The sequence below is a fragment of the Plutella xylostella genome, chromosome 28 (genome assembly GCF_932276165.1).
Source record: "Plutella xylostella chromosome 28, ilPluXylo3.1, whole genome shotgun sequence".
In the NCBI taxonomy this organism is placed as follows: domain Eukaryota; kingdom Metazoa; phylum Arthropoda; class Insecta; order Lepidoptera; family Plutellidae; genus Plutella; species Plutella xylostella.
In genome coordinates this window covers 1092168-1112211 of record NC_064008.1, presented here as the reverse complement: position 1 = coordinate 1112211, position 20044 = coordinate 1092168, and the positions used below count along the sequence as shown (strand labels likewise).

At 38.5% G+C, this 20044-nt stretch overlaps 1 protein-coding gene and 2 long non-coding RNA genes across 6 annotated transcripts; 2 read left to right on the top strand and 1 right to left on the bottom strand.

The window, feature by feature from the left end:
• The first annotated feature begins 618 nt into the window (after positions 1-618).
• Positions 619-13400, top strand: LOC105381128. 4 transcript variants are annotated; one of them, XM_048631132.1, is made up of 4 exons: positions 619-743; positions 10693-10811; positions 11322-11497; positions 12386-13400. In XM_048631132.1, the coding sequence occupies exons 1-4, from the start codon at positions 710-712 to the stop codon at positions 12903-12905; spliced, it is 849 nt and encodes a 282-aa protein (XP_048487089.1). In that variant the 5' UTR covers positions 619-709; the 3' UTR covers positions 12906-13400. The 4 variants fall into 4 exon arrangements, with proteins under 4 accessions (XP_048487089.1, XP_048487088.1, XP_048487090.1 ...); XM_048631131.1 differs by lacking the exon at positions 619-743 and adding an exon at positions 2427-2584 and having other exon boundaries at positions 12386-13399; XM_048631133.1 differs by lacking the exon at positions 619-743 and adding an exon at positions 9351-9489 and having other exon boundaries at positions 12386-13399.
• A 2013-nt stretch (positions 13401-15413) lies between these two features.
• Positions 15414-17417, top strand: LOC125490806. Its single transcript, XR_007267920.1, has 3 exons — positions 15414-15822; positions 16365-16524; positions 17295-17417. It is a non-coding gene; the product is annotated as an uncharacterized LOC125490806 (long non-coding RNA).
• Positions 17418-18008: 591 nt separating this feature from the next.
• LOC125490805 lies at positions 18009-18784 on the bottom strand. The gene is made up of 2 exons (XR_007267919.1): positions 18506-18784; positions 18009-18373 (listed from the first exon to the last, which is right to left on the bottom strand). It is a non-coding gene; the product is annotated as an uncharacterized LOC125490805 (long non-coding RNA).
• Between the last annotated feature and the right edge of the window lie 1260 nt (positions 18785-20044).

Sequence of the window (20044 nt, the reverse complement as noted above, 5' to 3'; positions counted from 1 at the left end):
TCCAAAATGTAAATTCATACCCTGTTTTTACCCCTTTACCCACCCTTAGGGGTGAGATAAAATTCTGAAATAAAAATGGGACCACCTGGGAGCTCAACCCAATACAACAAAAAAAGAATTTTCAAAATCGGTTTATAAACGGCGGAGTAATCGGTGAACATACATAAAAAAAAACCCTACAAGTGTAGCAAGTTGATACGTCCGCCTCCCGCAATGCTAGCGCGCATACTGACCGCTGCCAGACGTGTGGATACGTAGCGAACTGTTTGCCGAACATCCTTTGATCTGGCAAGAAAAACCGACACCGATGCCGAACACTGGCGAACACAAACACAAACAGGCAAACAACGACAAACACCCATCCACACGTCAGTGTTTGCTGTTTGCTGTTTGCTGTTTGCCATTGTTCGCCGAGCGTGTGGATGGGGTATTAGAATCCATCATCAAAGTTTATCCTCCACAAATTATACAAATTTTGACGGATTAAGGAGGGAATCATGTACCTATGAACCCCGCCCCACTTCCCCATTGGTTGTTGAACCACCCTGTAAGCCACGCCTCTATTTGAAATTCAAAAAATAACCCACCACCCCTGCAGTGTCTAGCCAGCCAGTGTATTGATCACCTCTCTCGTGGGAGACATTATTCTGAGTGTCAAGAAGCTGTGTGTGTTTTTAGTGTGATTCAGTGATCTTTCCAAGGAAGTTTTATGCCCACCTTGACCAATATTAAAGGAAAAAGCGGTTTGTAACTTGTGTAAAACATAACTTCAATATCTATAAAAAAAAAAACTTAAATATGAACTTACAATTAATTCAAACTTCAATTTATTGTTAAGTATAACAGTGGACGTAGTTACGCAGAAAGGACTCAACCCACACAAACCTAGTTCTGAGATATAGACGTTTTAAGTTCTTATCGGTATTCTTCAGCAATGAAAAGCATCTTATATGTGGAAATTATCTTAAATTATGCATATTTATTGTTATTTTACTATTGCAAATCATGGTGTAGCTATAACGAATATTTATTGAGTTATTAATGAAAATATGCACTTGGATCCTTTCTCCTAAATTGCTTTTTCTATGCAAGCAGGGAAATTCAACGTTTCGCAGAAAGGATCCAACCAAATATTTATTTTTATAAAATATTTTTTTTAAATAACAATATGGTTTTTAAAGTAAAATATTTATATTGTAGACACAAGACATTACTTTTTTACACAAAATAAAAATTACATATCAAAAGTAAACCTATTATTAAAGAATTTATATTGAATTGTAATCGGAAACAACATTTCAAGCCCCATCCATACGCTTGCTGTTTGTCACAAACACGGCAAACAGCAAACAAAGTCCCAAACACCAACCACAATCACCGAACACAAACAGCCATCCACATGCTCGGCGAACGCTCATTACATTCCGAACCGGCAAACACGGCGGACGACGAGCTATTACTTTCGGCTTGACATATTTTTATTATATAAATTAAAGCAAGAGAAAGAAAAAAGGAAAATAAGAAGAAAGCAAAGACGATGGTGGGATAATAATAATAATTAAAAACTGACTTCTTCTTTTTAATTATTATTTTATTTTATAGTTTTTAGTTTATTTGCAATAATTTTTTATCAAAAGTAAGATGCAAATGATACCAAAATATCCTACTAATCAATACGAATCATTCAAGCCTAAACACGAGGTAGTTGCTATATACCGTTGAGGAGTTCCCTTGACTGCCTTCCGTTTCCATCATCAGATCAGCTCAAGGTCACCATCATATTTTTTTGTTAAAAGAACTATATTTATGTTCTTAATTTCATTAGAATCGGTTAATATGTGTCCAAAATGTAAATTCATACCCTGTTTTTACCCCTTTACCCACCCTTAGGGGTGAGATAAAATTCTGAAATAAAAATGGGACCACCTGGGAGCTCAACCCAATACAACAAAAAAAGAATTTTCAAAATCGGTTTATAAACGGCGGAGTAATCGGTGAACATACATAAAAAAAAACCCTACAAGTGTAGCAAGTTGATACGTCCGCCTCCCGCAATGCTAGCGCGCATACTGACCGCTGCCAGACGTGTGGATACGTAGCGAACTGTTTGCCGAACATCCTTTGATCTGGCAAGAAAAACCGACACCGATGCCGAACACTGGCGAACACAAACACAAACAGGCAAACAACGACAAACACCCATCCACACGTCAGTGTTTGCTGTTTGCTGTTTGCTGTTTGCCATTGTTCGCCGAGCGTGTGGATGGGGTATTAGAATCCATCATCAAAGTTTATCCTCCACAAATTATACAAATTTTGACGGATTAAGGAGGGAATCATGTACCTATGAACCCCGCCCCACTTCCCCATTGGTTGTTGAACCACCCTGTAAGCCACGCCTCTATTTGAAATTCAAAAAATAACCCACCACCCCTGCAGTGTCTAGCCAGCCAGTGTATTGATCACCTCTCTCGTGGGAGACATTATTCTGAGTGTCAAGAAGCTGTGTGTGTTTTTAGTGTGATTCAGTGATCTTTCCAAGGAAGTTTTATGCCCACCTTGACCAATATTAAAGGAAAAAGCGGTTTGTAACTTGTGTAAAACATAACTTCAATATCTATAAAAAAAAAAACTTAAATATGAACTTACAATTAATTCAAACTTCAATTTATTGTTAAGTATAACAGTGGACGTAGTTACGCAGAAAGGACTCAACCCACACAAACCTAGTTCTGAGATATAGACGTTTTAAGTTCTTATCGGTATTCTTCAGCAATGAAAAGCATCTTATATGTGGAAATTATCTTAAATTATGCATATTTATTGTTATTTTACTATTGCAAATCATGGTGTAGCTATAACGAATATTTATTGAGTTATTAATGAAAATATGCACTTGGATCCTTTCTCCTAAATTGCTTTTTCTATGCAAGCAGGGAAATTCAACGTTTCGCAGAAAGGATCCAACCAAATATTTATTTTTATAAAATATTTTTTTTAAATAACAATATGGTTTTTAAAGTAAAATATTTATATTGTAGACACAAGACATTACTTTTTTACACAAAATAAAAATTACATATCAAAAGTAAACCTATTATTAAAGAATTTATATTGAATTGTAATCGGAAACAACATTTCAAGCCCCATCCATACGCTTGCTGTTTGTCACAAACACGGCAAACAGCAAACAAAGTCCCAAACACCAACCACAATCACCGAACACAAACAGCCATCCACATGCTCGGCGAACGCTCATAACATTCCGAACCGGCAAACACGGCGGACGACGAGCTATTATTGTGGGTTGACATATTTTTATTATATAAATTAAAGCAAGAGAAAGAAAAAAGGAAAATAAGAAGAAAGCAAAGAAAACTGACTTCTTCTTTTTAATTAATATTTTATTTTATAGTTTTTAGTTTATTTGCAATAATTTTTAATTAAAAGTAAGATGCAAATGATACCAAAAGTCCTACTAATCAATACGAATCATTCAAGCCTAAACACGAGGTAGTTGCTATATACCGTTGAGGAGTTCCCATGACTGCCTTCCGTTTCCATCATCAGATCAGCTCAAGGTCACCATCATATTTTTTTGTTACAAGAACTATATTTATGTTTTTAATTTCATTAGAATCGGTTAATATGTGTCCAAAATGGAAATTCATACCCTGTTTTTACCCCTTTACCCACCATTCGGGGTGAGATATAATTCTGAAAAAAAAAATGGGAACACCTGGGAGCTCAACCCTATACAAAAAAAAAAGAATTTTCAAATTCGGTTCATAAACGGCGGAGTAATCGGTGAACCTACATAAAAAAAAAATGCGCGCCCACGAAAAAGTGTAGCAAGTTGATACGTCCGCCTCCCGCAATGCTAGCGCGCATACTGATCGCTGCCAGACGTGTGGATACGTAGCGAACTGTTTGCCGAACATCCTTTGATCTGGCAAGAAAAACCGACACCGATGCCGAACACTGGCGAACACAAACACAAACAGGCAAACAACGACAAACACCCATCCACACGTCAGTGTTTGCTGTTTGCTGTTTGCTGTTTGCCATTGTTCGCCGAGCGTGTGGATGGGGTATCACATCTATATAAAAATCTAACCGGAACTGTATTCCCAAGCGCAAAACTCTGGATCAACTTAACCGATTTTGATATTTTTTTTACAAAATAGAAGCCTACCTTTTTAGTGAGTATCTACGACCCGTTTGTATCCCATAATTTTCAGGATAAGGCATTTTGACGGAAAGCAAACCTCATAGAAAAAAGTTGGGCATGAATAAAATTCTAACCGGAAATGTGTTCCCAAGAGCAAAACTCTGGATCAACTTAACCGATTTTGATATATTTTTTTACGAAATGGAAGCCCACTTTTTTAGTAAGTGTCTACGACCCGTATTTATCCCATAATTATCAGGATAAAGCAATATGAACATAAGCAAACCTCAAAGGATAAAGTTGGACATAAATAAAATTCTCTTTTACTCTAACTTCACTTCATCATCCTCGGTATATTGCAACTATCCTCCTTTTAATGCCTCCGTAGGATATCCGTCGTTCCCTGTGCTTACAATACGAACGCTGAAAAGTGGGATTTCAGCGATCGTATGGTCCGTATCACTTCGAATTTACTTTGCGGGTGGATATTAAAATTTATGTCAAGATGCAGAATAATTATAAATCTCATAATCATTAACCATCATCACGACCCGTCACATCTCCACTGCCGGGGCATGGGTCTCCTTCCAATCTACAAGGAAGGGATTAGGCCTAGTCCACTACTCTGTCCCAGTGTGGGTTAGTGGACCCCAACACAAGCAAGCTTGTGCTGACAGAGTTGACGGGTAATTGGGCAACCCGACTGTCAGATGTTTTCAAGCCGCCCGAAGGTCTCTGGACTCTATCGATTCTATTATAATCATAATGATTACGATTATGCTTCTTGACATACATCAAGATCTGGATATACAAGATGCTCCTGATTTATTGAATCTTCATCCAACTCCTCAGATGCAGACTGGTTTAGATCTTTAAAAACTTCGGCAATGTGGTCATACCATCTTACAAGTCGGTCTTCCATAGTAACAAGGGGATATCCTGGGGTTTGTTGCAAAGTTTATTTGATGCTTTCTATAGATCCTTCATGGCAGCCGCTGTTTGTTTTCTCCAAGATATAGAATCAGACTAACAGCGTTGGTCCTTTTTTAAATTACGTTTGATATTTTGTTCACAAAGAAAATACTTGTACGCAACTCGTGCTTCTTTAGAATGGTAGTCTACTTCGATGTTAAGTCTTCCTTGGAGAGTTGATCATATGCCATGTTCCTTTAGACATCCATTCTTTCTTTAAGTGTTCCTTGTGCCTTATTATTTCTTCGCAACTTTTTTAAAACATGTCTTTAATGCCAGTGCAGTTATCTTTGATTGAGGCGCGTCGCCCACACTTAGTAGGGTGATGGTATTTGTTGTGGATCTGGATACTAAGTTATCTTCTGACTTCTGGGTCCTGCAGCTTATTTACAGCGACATCTTTGGCAGATCTTGTGGCCTGCTTCTGAGCTCCCGCTATCGTCAAGCAGATTTTTCCAACGACTAAGTGGTGATCACTCTTGACGTTAGCAACCCTTCTTAAGTATTTCTAACATCTACAAGTGAATGTCTTCATTTTCGAATAATCAAAATGTGGTCGATTTGGTTCCCGGTCCGACAGTCGTGTGAGAACCAAGTCACCTTGTGACATTCCTTTGGAGTTACCACCACCGAAAATTTGCCATTAACAATCCTTAGGCATCGTCGCTCGCTAATCTAATCGGGCGTAACTTGTATGAATCTGATAGATGTTTGAGAGTCGAGCGACGCTGCTTATGGATTGTTAATTGCTAATGTGACTTGCCCACACTAACATACGGTGCCGATACATGGACGATGACCAACGAAACTGTGCACCGAATCAGAGTTCCACAAAGACCTATAGAGCGATCCATGTTAATTATTTCGCTTAGACGTATTCCCAACGTGGTGATCCGTCAAAAGAGGAAAGTGTTCAACGTCGGTATGCGGGTCGCCGAACTGATATGGGAGTGGCAGGATACTTGGCTCGTGGGAGGACGGAAGGTGGAAAAATGCGGTGACAGAATAGTGGCCAAGAGACGGAACAAAAACAGTTTGAATCCTTTCTGCCAAATAAAATTTGAACTGTTTTATTAGAAACTTATATTCTATGAAACAACTCAGGCAGTTTGAGTCCTTTCTGCTGAGTACAAATTGACTTCTTTCAATCAATAAGTATTTCGCTAAAACGACTCAAGACGGTTTGAGTCCTTTCTGCTAAATACAAATTGTCTTTTTTCAATGAATAAGTATTTCTCTAAAACGACTCAGACGGGTTGAGTCCTTTCTGCTAAATACAAATTGTCTTTTTTTAATGAATACGTATTTCTCTAAAACGACTCAGAGCGCTTGAGTCTTTTATGAAAAACTAAATTTTTCATGGTTTCATAGGAAATGCGTTTCTGTAAAAGGACTCAAACAGTTTGAGTCCTTTATGTGAAACTAAAAAATGTGTGTTTCATACAATGTGGGTTGGTCCCCCACATCAAAAAAGTATGTTGTAGTTGGTTTTTTACTGTGTTTGTTTTCTTGACAGGTAGACCCTACATTAAATAGCATGTTCTAGTATATAACTCAATTTTGACGAAGTTGTGGATTGAGGCCTTTCTGCGTAACTACGTCCTAGTTGGACGTAGGTTTAAGAGTTTTGATAATTTGTATTTATACAAAGAACTTAATGAAAGGTTCTCAATTGAATCACTAATTGCAATAAAATCAAAGCTATTTGAGTACCAAAGTACATAAAGTACCCTTTTTGCAATTAGTGATTCAATTCATCTGCAATAGTCTGCTTGTACCTAAGTACCTATGTTTTTATAATCTCAGTCCACCAAAATCATCGCCAGTTATAGACTGATTTTGATAAAAAAAAAATAATATCTAACTGGAATTTCCTTACCTTACCCATTTATATATTTTAATAATTTCCACCCCTAAAGGCGGGAAAAGAGGTCTTATTTTTATTTTAAACAATATTGATAACAACCCAAAGCTTACTTTTAAGAACAAACTCTCGAGACAATAAATAAATAAAAAAAATATTTTGATGTATAATAAGTTTTAATTTGATTTTATTCAATTTTAATGTATTTTATTATCTTTTGCATGAATAAACTAACATAAACTGAATAAAAAATCTAAACTAAAATCGGTTCAGCCATTTGGGAGCTACGCTACCGCAGATATACAGGGTGTTGCAAAAAGGGTATTCTAAGCCGAAAGGGGGTGACTCAGCGGGTCATTAAATAATAAATATGTGGGGACATCTCACACACGGCCATCCGACCCCAAGCTAGGCAGAACCTGTGTTATGGGTGTCGGACAGCTGATATATCTACACAAATACATAGATAGATAGATACTAAATATAAATATCAACACCCAAGACCCGAGTACAAATATCTGTCTTTAACCCGCCAGTGGTGACGTATATGTCTGTGAGACCGGGTGGTTCGAAAAAGTCGAATAACTTTCTCACTAGCCATCGATTTTTGTTGTGATTTCGGGTAGCTGCCTCATTTCCCATCCCCCATCGTCAGTCCACCCCGCGACGGTGACTCGTGCGCAGGTTTCGGTGTTTTGGCGCCAACCCGGTGCGTGAGACCGGGGTCACCGACTATGTAAGTCAAATTTAAAGATATTTTTTAAATTTTTCATAATTTTTTTTTATTTTTCTTGACTTTATTTTTGTTGTGTGATTGTAAATTTCATGATTGAACTATTTTTAATAGATAGTTGTAGGTATTTATACAAATATAAGTACTTAATAGATTTCAATAAGTTTTTACAGTAATATCAGCTAGTTTCAGCATGTCCTTGAAAATGACGACGGAGATAGCTGGACCTTCAAAAAATTGTCAATGTTATGAATGTGGATAGCGAAAATAACAGAAAAATTTAATATATTTGTCACAAAATGTAAGAAATATATGTGTTACGACCATGTAAGTGCCGTCTTGCAGAGACTGTTTGGCTGTGGAGAAACAATGACTTTTAGTGTATTATTATTATTATTTTTTTGGTAGAAGTATATAAATTTTTGTTTTTTTTATGAAGTTTGTAGTGTTATAAAACTATAAAAGGTGGACTTAGTTATAAAAAATTACATCATTGTTGTATTTTTTTAATTTTTAAGATGATAGGTGAAAAATTATGCAAATATTAAGTGTGCTAAGTACCATGGTAAAAGGACTAATAAACGAGCCGTGATTTATGATAATGCTTTGTTTTATTGTCAAACAAATACTTATCTTTAAAATTAAACTAATTTTAAGTAGCATGTGTAGTTAATTAAATAAAAAAAATAAGTTTGAAAATCCCGGTGCGTGAGACCGGCGTCACCAACGATGTAAGTCAAATTCACGTCACCACTGGCGGGTTAAACAAATATCTGCCCCAGCCGGGAATCGAACCCGGGACCTTCGGCTCAGTAGTCAGGGTCACTAACCACTACGCCATTCGGTCGTCAATCGTCATTCTGAACAACTTTTGTTCTACGAGCTTGTATTCGAGCACCCTGTACAGACACCTTAAATTTATACGTACTACCCCTCTATTTCCATCGGGGGTTAGAAACACTTTATAATGTCTAATGGCACGGTTATATAAATAATAATTGTAGGTATATATTTACTATGGATATTATATCTAGAAATAAATGTTTAATAGTAATAATAGGGGGGGGGGGAGGTAGCCGCATTGGATCGGGATAAGTAGAAAATTAAAGGAGAGGTCTTTGCCCAGCAGTGGGAAAATACGTAGACTATAAAAAAAATATAGTAATAATAATAAGGCTCCATGCACGCCTTCAAAAAAAAAATAATTTTCCATAGTAAAAAGTCACGTGAGCGTGACCAACAAAGTTTCTATGGAATATGAATTTCTTTTTTCGCGAATTTTCAAATTCTGATTTCAGTTTCAGGCTTAGATATACCTACCATGCTGCACATGTAGGTTTTGGCTTAGTATACCCTTTTTGCAACACCCTGTATAAATTCAAGTGTTTAACAATAATTATAGATATTAAACAAAATTAAACTGTCCACATTGTCTTTCGCACTACCTATCAAATTCTCCACAACGTCCAAGGTTAACTGGAAGAGAATGCTTTAAGCATTAAGTCCGCCTATGTACAAATTGATTTATGTGCAATAAAGAATTTAATAATAATAATAATTGGTAGGTATGAGTCAAATATAGAGTATCCGCTGATAACAGCTTCCTCTCTTTACAATAATAGAATGACTCTTTATTTAGTTTTTTGTGATAAAAATAATGAATGAAGCAAAGCAATACAAGTGACTGTCTTTGTGCCGACGATAATACTTGTGATTTCTCTTCAAAATTAATTTTGCATATGTAGAGAGGTTAGTAAGACATGTGTTTTAAGTTTGGTTGGTCGTTACAATTTACTTTTAAAATACAAAAAAGATAGTACTTAAGTACTCGGGCTTATTTACTCGTATTTAACGATTGAAAGAAAAATTGGTTTTCTCTCCAAAACTTAGGTAACTACTTATTAATAATAATAATAAGTTTAGTTTAGTTTAGTTACTTATACCTACCTAATTTCTATTATATTTTACTAGCTGTTCCCGCGAGCTTCGCTTCGCCTTAAAAATTTTTCCCGTGGGAATTCCGGGATAAAAAGTAGCCTATGTTCTTTCCCAGGGTCTATACCATATGCATACCAAATTTCATTCAAATCCGTTCAGTAGTTTTGGCGTGAAAGAGTAACAGACAGACAGACAGACAGACAGACAGACAGACAGACACAGTTACTTTCGCATTTATAATATTAGTTAGGATTAGTTAGGATTAGGATTAGGATTAGGATTATCTGTTGTGGGAGTGTAAGGACCTGCACCTGGCTCATGACCTATATGCATATCCCCAAGGTCTAAACTGCCTTCCTAAGCTTGGTCCACTGCGGTTTGGTAGCTTCACATCGATGTGCTTAATCTATAAATGCAGGTTTCCTCACAAGGTTTTCCTTCACCGTAAGAGTGATAATATATACATTCTACCTATAATCCAAAGAACTCATTCGAACATGTCAGCACCGGGATTCGAACCCGAATCTCTGGCGTGAGAAACGGGCGCTCACCCGACTGAGCTATGCCACCGCTCTCGAGTGCTACAAAAGGGAGACGGGTATATAATAAATACTAGAAAAAAGCATTGGGGAAAGACACCACCTTGGGGCACGCCTGATGTGGCATCACACCAGGTCGTCATCGGACCGGATGCGTTTGCAAATAATTGTTATAATTTACTTTGAATCGTGGAAGTAGAAAAAAAAGCGGAAGGAATCTCGCTTACTAAAACACTGATGCACTACAATGGCGGCGACATAAGAGTGTGGGTGCGTAGGTGCGACGTGATTGGCGCGCGGCGGCAAACTGACTTACTTTGAGTGTAAATGTGTGTGTTTCGGGCCCGTCGTAACAATGAAAGTGCCTTACTTAGCGTGTCTCAGTTTTTAGTTAGCGATATTCCTCCCGCCTTTTTTCCACTTCCATGCTTTGAATAAAATAACATTCTGTTTTATTCCCCTCTTCTCCCCCCAGTGGCAGTGGCGATGACGTCAGAGCCGGACTCGTGTTCGGAAGAGGAGCCGGACAGCGAGATGCTCAGCGACGACCCGAGTTTCCAGGACAGTGATGACGAGAGACAGATGCGGGCACAGGTGAGGAACTACTATTGTGGCTGGATTTACTGGCCAAGTGTTCTAGTGTCAAAGTCGACCTCTTCTTGCCTTCTAGTTTAAACATTAGCCTCTCCCCCATCCATGTGTTGAAGTCGACCATTCCCTCCCTCTTAGTGTCGATGTCGACCGCTCCCCACATTCTAGTGTCGACGTCCAAAGACAACGTAGTGACGTTTTGTGGAGATTGAGGCAATAGTTGTGGGAATGGTGAGGGAAGATCTTGCAGCCCAAGATCCAGACCCATATTTCATTTCATAGGAATGTTGAAAAGAAGAAGGGTGTCAGCTGCCTACATACCAAATTTCATCAAAATTTCTCCAGCCGTTTTCCCATGAAAGAGTACCAAACATCTATACTCAAAAACTTTCGCGTTTAGGCTCTAGACAGACGGACCGCATTTCAACTGCAATCAAACACTCAGTTGACACGACTCGTCCTTCATATTAGTACGATATGGAAAATCTTCAACTAATCCTTTCCCGTCCCCAGTCGGACCTACCCCCCGGCCTGCCTCTCCGAGCGCCCCGCAAGTTGTTCTCCAACTGCCGCGAGCGCTGGCGCCAGCAGAACGTGAGTGGAGCCTTCGCCGAGCTGCGGAGACTCGTGCCCACGCACCCGCCCGACAAGAAGCTGTCTAAGAGCGAGATATTGAGGGTCGCCATCAGGTACGAGTACCATAGAATAGAATATGACCTTATTGAACACTAGCTGTTCCCGCGAGGGTCTATACCATATGTATACCAAATTTCATTCAAATCCGTTCAGTAGTTTTGGCGTGAAAGAGTAACAGACAGATAGACAGACAGACAGACACAGTTATTTTCGCATTTATAATATTAATATACTAGCTGTTCCCGCGCGTTTCGCTTCGCCTTAAAAGTTTTCTTGTGGGGATTCGGGGATAAAAATAGCTTATGTTCTTTCCCAGGGTCTTGACCGTATGTATACCAAATTTCATTCAAATCTGTTCAGTAGTTTTGGCGTGAAAGAGTAACAGACAGACAGACACAGTTACTTTCGCATTTATAATATTAGTTTGGATTTGGATAACATAGGTCAGACATACAAAAAGATAGTTGTCGACTACAACAGGTAAGTAAACTCTGGAGTTTTGTGACGCTGTTGCTCTCCTTTCTAAGACCAAGGTTGGTAACAAACACAAAGACTAGTCATTAGAAATTTTAGGAAACTACCTCAGTATCTTGTTCAGAGAGGCAGGTATATTTATAAACAAAAGCTAAGAGTGGATATTGAATAGAAACCCGAAATCTCAGGCAATCGCAGGAAGATACATTTAAATTAATATAACCTAACCTAACTTTTTGTGGCTATGTGAATGAAAACTGTGTCTGACACAGGGTTATAGCGCCGCTCTTCTTTTCAGACTTTTCTTACAACTATTATAGGTTTTTATCAAGGACTTTGTATATATATGTTATAATATAAAGTCCTTGGTTTTTATCTATGTCCACCCCAACGACTGTCACATCTTTTCTGGCAGACATAATCTTCCCTTTGCCCATATATGTTCATTATGTATATTCTTATTACAGATACATCGGTCTTCTATGCGAGGTGCTCGAGTGGCAGAAAGCGCATTCCATCTCCACTAACAAAGAGAACAACTCCTTAGCAATCAAATGCGAATCACCTCTTAGCCCATCGCAGAACCTACGCAGGAAGTACAAACGACCTTATTGCAATGATGATGAAGGTCCAAAACCGAAAATCTTTCTCGAAGGCGCTAACGACTTTCCGAAATTCGGCAACGAGGAAAATGAAGATGGTTCGCTCTTCAGACGCTACCAAAGTCGAGTGGTCCAAAACAAAATGGAGCACTATAGGTTCCTCAGAAGCTCTTACTATTTCCCAAGATGGCGCCATCCCCTGCCGTTAAGGAACTTGACAACTGACAGGAATGGAAACAACTTGCTCATGATCGCTCCAGCGCAAAATGGGACGAGCAAACCAGATAATGGGGTTGTGAAGTATTGCAACGGAACTGCAGATGTTGATAAGTCTCTAGATAAAGACAAAGGTGACAATAAGGATGGGATGAACAAAATGACTTAGTTTAAGTCAATATTTTTTGCAATACTATAATTTAACCGTGTTTACCGACATATAATTTAAGAGTGTTTTTTTATTTATTGTACCGATATTTTGTTATTAAAACGTAGCTATAGATTGTTAACAATATTATTAAAAATTCAAATACTTAACACAAATTGGGGTTTGGAGTTTTAATGTTACTTTGAGGAAATTTTAACTTATATAGGAGTTTTGAATTATGCAAAATAAACGTATCCTTGCAATTTTATCATCATATAGGGCCTGCGTTTAGGCTTTTTAGTCGGAGGAGAAGCATCTATTATCGTTCTTCTAGGATCAAAGTCGATCAATAGCTCCCCCTTAGTGTCGGCGTCGACCTCTCTCCCGCTTCTAGTGTCGACGTCGACCTCTTCCCCCCTTCTAGTGTCGAAGTCGGACACGATGAGTTGTCCCGGCAGCAGCGGTCCCCCGGACACCGTGTACATCTGCACTGGACCGCCATGCTGGAACAGTTCAAGTGGTATCAGTTCATCGGTTGGTGGACCCCAACAAAAGCAAGCTTGTGCAGAGAGAGTTGTCGGGTAAGTGGGCGACCCGACTGTCAGATGTTTTCAAGCTGCCCGAAGGCCTCTGACTAGGTTTAACGACTGCTGCCGAAGCAGCAACCGGGACCCACGGCTTAACGTGCCTTCCGAACCACGGAAGCGTCCAGAAAAGAATCACTTAAATCAGTCACCCATCTAATGGCTGACCGTGCCAGTTGTTGCTTCAACTCAGTTATCAGTTACGATCACTGAAGCCAGCTCGACTACGGACGCTACGGTGCCTAGTGGTATCAGTTATGCCACGGAAATAAAGAAATACTCAAGTAAGAAGTACAATGGCAATACTCTAGCTATTTTGCAGTATTCGTAGGCAGGTTGTTGCAAAAGCGGTGTAAGGAGAAAGGGGTGACCCAGGAACAGTTTTGAATAGTATAGAAATATAAGCGTTTTTTGATGTTCACTGAAATTTGGTTGTTCTTCTGACTTTTGCTACAGCCTTCAAAGGAGCTACGGATATTACATAATATGATTTTCTTACAAACTGAAAATGTAATTTTGATTTTTAGATAACTCACCGGATTCGTGGGGGGATAAGGGGGGCGTTTTATTTTATTTTCCCGTAATCCTGCTGCTTGTGCCATCTGAAAACATTTTAGGTTTTTATAACTAAGAACAATATATATTACCATACTACAATACGATATAAATATAATAGGTACTTATTATAATTTAATAAATCATTCTCAAAAAGCTCGCGACCTATCCTGGCCCTGTAGCACAGGGCGCTATTAAGACGTGACAAGAGTTCTCCGTAGCGCTCGCTCTTGAGGCTGCGCGATGTGAGTGAGCGCGATGCAAAACTCTTGTCACGTCTTAAGTGCGCCCCGTACTAGCCCTTCTGTGAGTAAAAATGAATGTAGGTAATAGCGAAAACCGTGTGCGCTTGCGAGTCACCCCTGACTACCCTTTCGGGTATTACAGTTTTGAGCAATTGAGCATATCAATAATAAATAAATATGTGGGGAAATTATTATGTAAGGATGGAAAATGATAGTGTTACCCGCAAAAACATAGTTCCAAGGTTTTGCAGTTTTTTTTGCTGTTGTTCCTCAAGGTTCGCATTCAGGCCATCGTTGGATTGGATCGCGCCGTCATCGCCATCCACTGCATATGTAGAAACTCCGTCGCCACTGCTGATTCCTCTTTGTAATAGTTGATCCACGCTGTATAATGTATCCTGAAAAGATCAATTTGAACTACTTATACTATAATTTAAATTTCTGGTAGGTATCTGTTTTAACAAACTATGGCTACTTTGTATCCTCAAATTCCCACTAAAAAACCTAGTATTACTTATATTATATATTATATTGTGTACAAATAAAGAATATTCTATATTTATCTATCTATGTATATTAAAAGAACTATTATACCTGAGCGGTTACAATAACAAATAGCCATGGCAGTAGCACAAGGACCTCCATTTTCAAAGACTTACTTACACTAAGAGTGGTACAGTAAAGTTTATCAAAAATTAATTGTTATTTTTATCGATAGACATTTATTAAGATAGTATTAATTGATTTTCTATATATACCCACTGCGCAGTAAGAATGATTGCTTCTTTTTTACCTAGTAGATAAGTAAGTACATATACATACAGTGAAACTATTAATTCATGAAATTAATGTTTGAGGAACTAAAATTTTCAGGAGCCTGGCACCATTAGAAAAGAAACATAAAAGTCATAACAATGTTTATGGCAGTTGGCGGTTCGGTGTTTTTTCAATTTTCTTATTTAATTATTAGGATAATCTAGATAAAAACAACTATTTACGCCTGTTTGCAATTAGGAAGAAGAAGAAAAATATTCGTAGTCAAGCTAGGGAAGTTATTTATCGAGTTTATATACAATGTTTAGCGGAACATGAAGCTGTAGCCTTACTCCCAGCGATGAGTGGCTGAATCGATTTCAACAAGATCGCTGATTTCGCACTCCCACCGCACATTTTTGCGGCTCATTGTGTTATGACGTCACGCAAACCGTTCAGTGAAAATTATAGCGTTACTAAGCTAGAAATTCGCACCACGAGCTCATAATGAGCTCATCACACAGAGTAGATTATATGTCAAAGTTGCGACTCAACGCCTCTTTGAAAAAAGTTCCTATTCTTGCAACGCAAAGCCATTAAAATGGCTAATTTTTCCTATTTTTGTAAGAAAAAGAGCCTGTAATTACACCTACAAAGTGATGTGAAAGTAGTAACTGAGGATACGTGAGGATTGCAAACCAGTCTCCCTGGATATTTAAAGCATATTTAAAGGAGTTGACGGACAATTTGATTGAAGACTTTAGCTTCATGAAACTAGCTGATTTGAGCGTAACAAATAAGGTGAGTATCCACGAACATAATAGAGGTACATGTAAAAGTTTCTTCAACTAAAGGTGGTGATCCATTCGCGAGCAAAACCTCCAATAACCTCTAAGTCCGCGGTCTAAAAAACCTCCAACGATGTTACAAAAAGCACGCCACGACTTTGCCAATGATGAGAGTAGACTGTTTGGTTCGCTAATGGATCACCAACGAGATTCGACAAGCCAACAATCTATACCGTCGCCTCGCCAGTGGATGACCGCCTTAACTCTCATGTTCTTAAGGCATGAAGAAGAAGCCTTAAAGGAAATATCCTTCAAAACAAAGACAAACCTTCTTTTACCATTGTTGTAGTCCTATGGCACCCCAGAGGTGTCATAAAATCTGCCACCTATGTATCTATGTTTAAACCACCTATGTCTGGTCTCGCTCCAGCTAAGTCCAGTGGCTAACAATATATACCTACTAATAATAATAATAAGATAAACCTTCCTATACTATCATAATGTCTGTAACCTAAACCCCATGATATCTACTAACCAGAATTTTGGTATTTGTAGGTTTTTACTGCGTTGCAACTGGCTCCAGACTGGAATTTATAACCAAGACTAAATATTCAAGTGCCTATGTGAAGTACCTACTTAACAACAAGTTGTATTAAGATCTTATGAAGTTAATACCTACATAAGAAACTAAATTGGCATATCATTCTGCTACTGAGTAAGTCACTTAAGCTGATTTCAATTTATTTGTAGCAAAAAAGATATGAAATACTACCCTAGCACAAACACTTTAATTTTATGATGCACTGACAGTATGAAAAATAATTTACTTGGCTTGCTTATCTAGATTCTATATCTATAAAATATTATTTGATTCATCTGTTTTCTAAGTACCTTAGGATTAAACTGTAGTGCTGCGGTGGGTATCTTTTGTAGTTAAAAAAATATACCTATGCTGGCTCAATCTCCACCTACTACAGAAACAAGACTATATCTATTCTTGGACCAACAGAACGCCTATCTCAGCTATTGGAACACCCAGGCTTGCTGCTCCATTTTACTCGAGAGCTAGGCTGGCTGAGCTAAAATTAAGGGGATATGTACAAAGGTTCCACTCAAGAGAGCCACGTACAGGAGCTTCGCCACCTCTCAGAATAGAATAGAATAGAAAATCTACGAAATAAAGTTGTATCAATACCTTGATAGTACAGTCAGCAATAGATATTTATGCCACCACAGCAACAAAAATTTAATCCTCATGGGTGGAATAATAATATTTTATCAATACTTATTAACTTAAGTATTACTTACCTTAATATTAGTTATCCTTATTTTTCATGTTACATAAATATTACCTATCAATTGTCATAATATCTAAGGGCTTGCGTTGGGGTGGCATACATATCTCTTTGGCTGACTGTACAATATATTATTATTATATCCTAACCTATAGAATTACTATTAATCTATATTTCTATCTTATTTCAGATAATCAGAAAGCAGTTTTTTAGCTAATAGAAGAGAAGCTTATGCTTGATATTTCAGAACACTGATAATAATTGTGATGTGATTTAATATATGATACTTAATAAACACAAAATACAGCAAAAACCATGTTTCATTTCATTATTGAAATGTTGATGTTGCACTTGACTAAGAGGTCATTCATGATACTATTGATTTATAAAGGCTTGATAGGAAGTATTCCTTCTTAAGAGTCCGGCAATGATAACATTGCAACATGGAAGAAATTGTATAAGTAACATTGTAAGTTGTACTTTTAATATATGGATACCTACCATATCCTCCTCATTCCTTAGCAGACTTGAGGCCCTGTATACTTACTTTTACCTGTTGCAATGTAATACCCTTGTAATCACCTACTGAGTAGAGTGGCAAGACAGTACTCTTGGCTGATCTTAAACCATTCCGTGGATCACAATTTAACAGTGCTCAGCGGAGGACACTGTCTCGGGCCGCTCTACTTGGTGGTGTAATCAGGGTGTTAGCATTATCTGCTTTATGAAGATTAGGTAGACACATTTTTTATGTTTAAAGCAGGGTTTACTTACATGATAACATTGTGTTTTTACATAAGCAGACACTTGGTCCATGCATAATGTTACAACTCTTATTACTAGTTATTACTGCTTTTTCTTAGAACTGCTTTAAACATAAAGAATAAAAAATAAAACAGCCGCATTCAACTTTTAATATGATTAATACATTACGAGTAATCGTTTATAGAGTTTACAATGCATGAGTCTAATAAGTACACACCTAAACTATGATCACTTACGACTTACGAACTTTTGGATTTCGATATGATTATGGAATTGTATTAAGTATGTGGTTGAAAGCACGATCTTAGATACTCTAAGATCGTGCTTTCAACCGGGTTTGCACTTATTATTCAGAAATATTATCACGGTACAAGATATTTTCAGTATTTCACTGTAATTGTAGGTTATGTTGAGTATTTTTTCAATAAATTTCCGCCTTGAGTTAAAACTTTCACAAGATATTTCCTTGGCTATACGGTGACACGCAACGTCTTCTTCTTCTTTCTGTAAACAATGATTGATAGTTTAATATCTATAACTTTGTAACAAATTATCGTAATATTTTATCGGTCTATTTTATAAATCGAGTCGATCTGAGTCTGCAACTTAACCACTCCATCAGAATACTATACTTACGTCATATTATTATGTATTTAGTGCACAAATATCTATTTAAATAAGGAAATTCCATTTGTAATTTTGTTTTATCATTGTTATTGTATGTTGTATGAATGAAGTGGAGGGAGTGTTTTCACAGGTTCACAGAGTATTTTGATTTTTAGTTTGAATGCGTTCAAAAGCCCCTAATTTCATATTTTAACGTTTACAAAGTTAAGTTTTTGTGAATAATAAGTAAAAAATGGCATGAGTGATGACTTTAACCTAGTGTTTAATAAGTATTTTAATTAATATTTTACTAACTGTGCGGGGTGCACCTATACTGGTTGGGGGAAGTACGGCGGGCAGGGATCAGGAATGAAAGACTTCTTAATGTTCACCAGTCAGGAAGTGAGAGAGCTAGGGCTGTTGCTTGCTTGTTCTTCTTCTTGTTTTCCTTTTCGCTTTTGCCTTTTAACTGAATGCCTGTGAGGCGCAAGCGTCGCCTTTTATACCATTCTTTACGGAAGATAGAGTATTCCAGAAAGCTCTAGAAAAGACTTAATGTTCTACTTCTTACTAGATAGCGCTAGTTTCCTCACTTCCAGAGACATATTTATTTATTATTAACGAGATATAAATATTCTCCTATTCTTGTCCCGAACATTACTCCCGCCGTGCATTGACGCCGTGGTCGTCATTGCAGATCTCGGTGAGGGACGTCTGGCTCCGCAGGCTCGGGGGGCAGGATGGCCAGCTCGCTCGTCGCTCCCTGTAGGCTCTATCATTAGTTGTTCTCGACGACGGCGGCGGCGGCGGCGCCTGCGGTGGCGCGGCGGTTCTCTTCGTCTGTGGCATTGATCTGTGGCTGTAGTCTGGACCACACTGTGGGGGCGCCCTTTCAGTCTGTGTACATCTCGCGTAGCTTTGCTGCTCACGTTCATCTTCGATGCCCATCGCCTGTCGTGGACTGTACTATGATCTTCGATGGAGGCGTGGCGACGGGCGGCGTAACGACGTGAACGTGAGGCTTCTGTCTGTTTTGTACACTTGGCGAGAGTACTGGTGGCGCGTCCTTTTAAGTTGCTGTGGGGGTGTGTGGGCACGATGACTGGCTCAGACAGGTCATCTTCACGCGTAGTCTGGCAGTTGACTCTATGGTGTTTCTTGTCCACCATCCTCGTGTGCGCTCCGTGAAGAACCCAGCCTAGAGGCGTGTGTGAGGCGACGGGTTCATCTTGCTGTCCTTCTCGCACCTCGCTCGCGATGAGAAGATGACAATTGTCTTGACCGATGAGGATCTTTGGTCTTGCTGCTTCGTATTTCAGCTGCTGTGCGATGTCACGCAGATGAACACAATTTCGCAGATCTTCAGATTTCACCGTCTGCGCGGAGAGTCGTATGTTGTCGATAGTCCGTGCGTTAATCTTGTACTGTGTGCGTTCTCCCTGTAGAGTCACTTTGACGCGGCGAGAATGGCAGGCGTTCATCTTGGTGTCGGCGATGGCGGCTATGTTGAGCGGCTCGATGGGGCCCGTGATGCCCGCCTGTTTCGCTATGGCCGCGTCTATGAGCGTC

What these genes read in the sequence shown, in the direction of transcription:
- LOC105381128 (XM_048631132.1), top strand. Translation starts at nt 710, where the DNA reads ATGCCCACCTTGACCAATATTAAAGGAAAAAGCG. An exon ending in CAATATTAAAGGAAAAAGCG is followed by an intron (nt 744 to 10,692) that starts GTTTGTAACTTG and finishes TTCTCCCCCCAG; the next exon opens with TGGCAGTGGCGATGACGTCA. An exon ending in AGAGACAGATGCGGGCACAG is followed by an intron (nt 10,812 to 11,321) that starts GTGAGGAACTAC and finishes TCCCGTCCCCAG; the next exon opens with TCGGACCTACCCCCCGGCCT.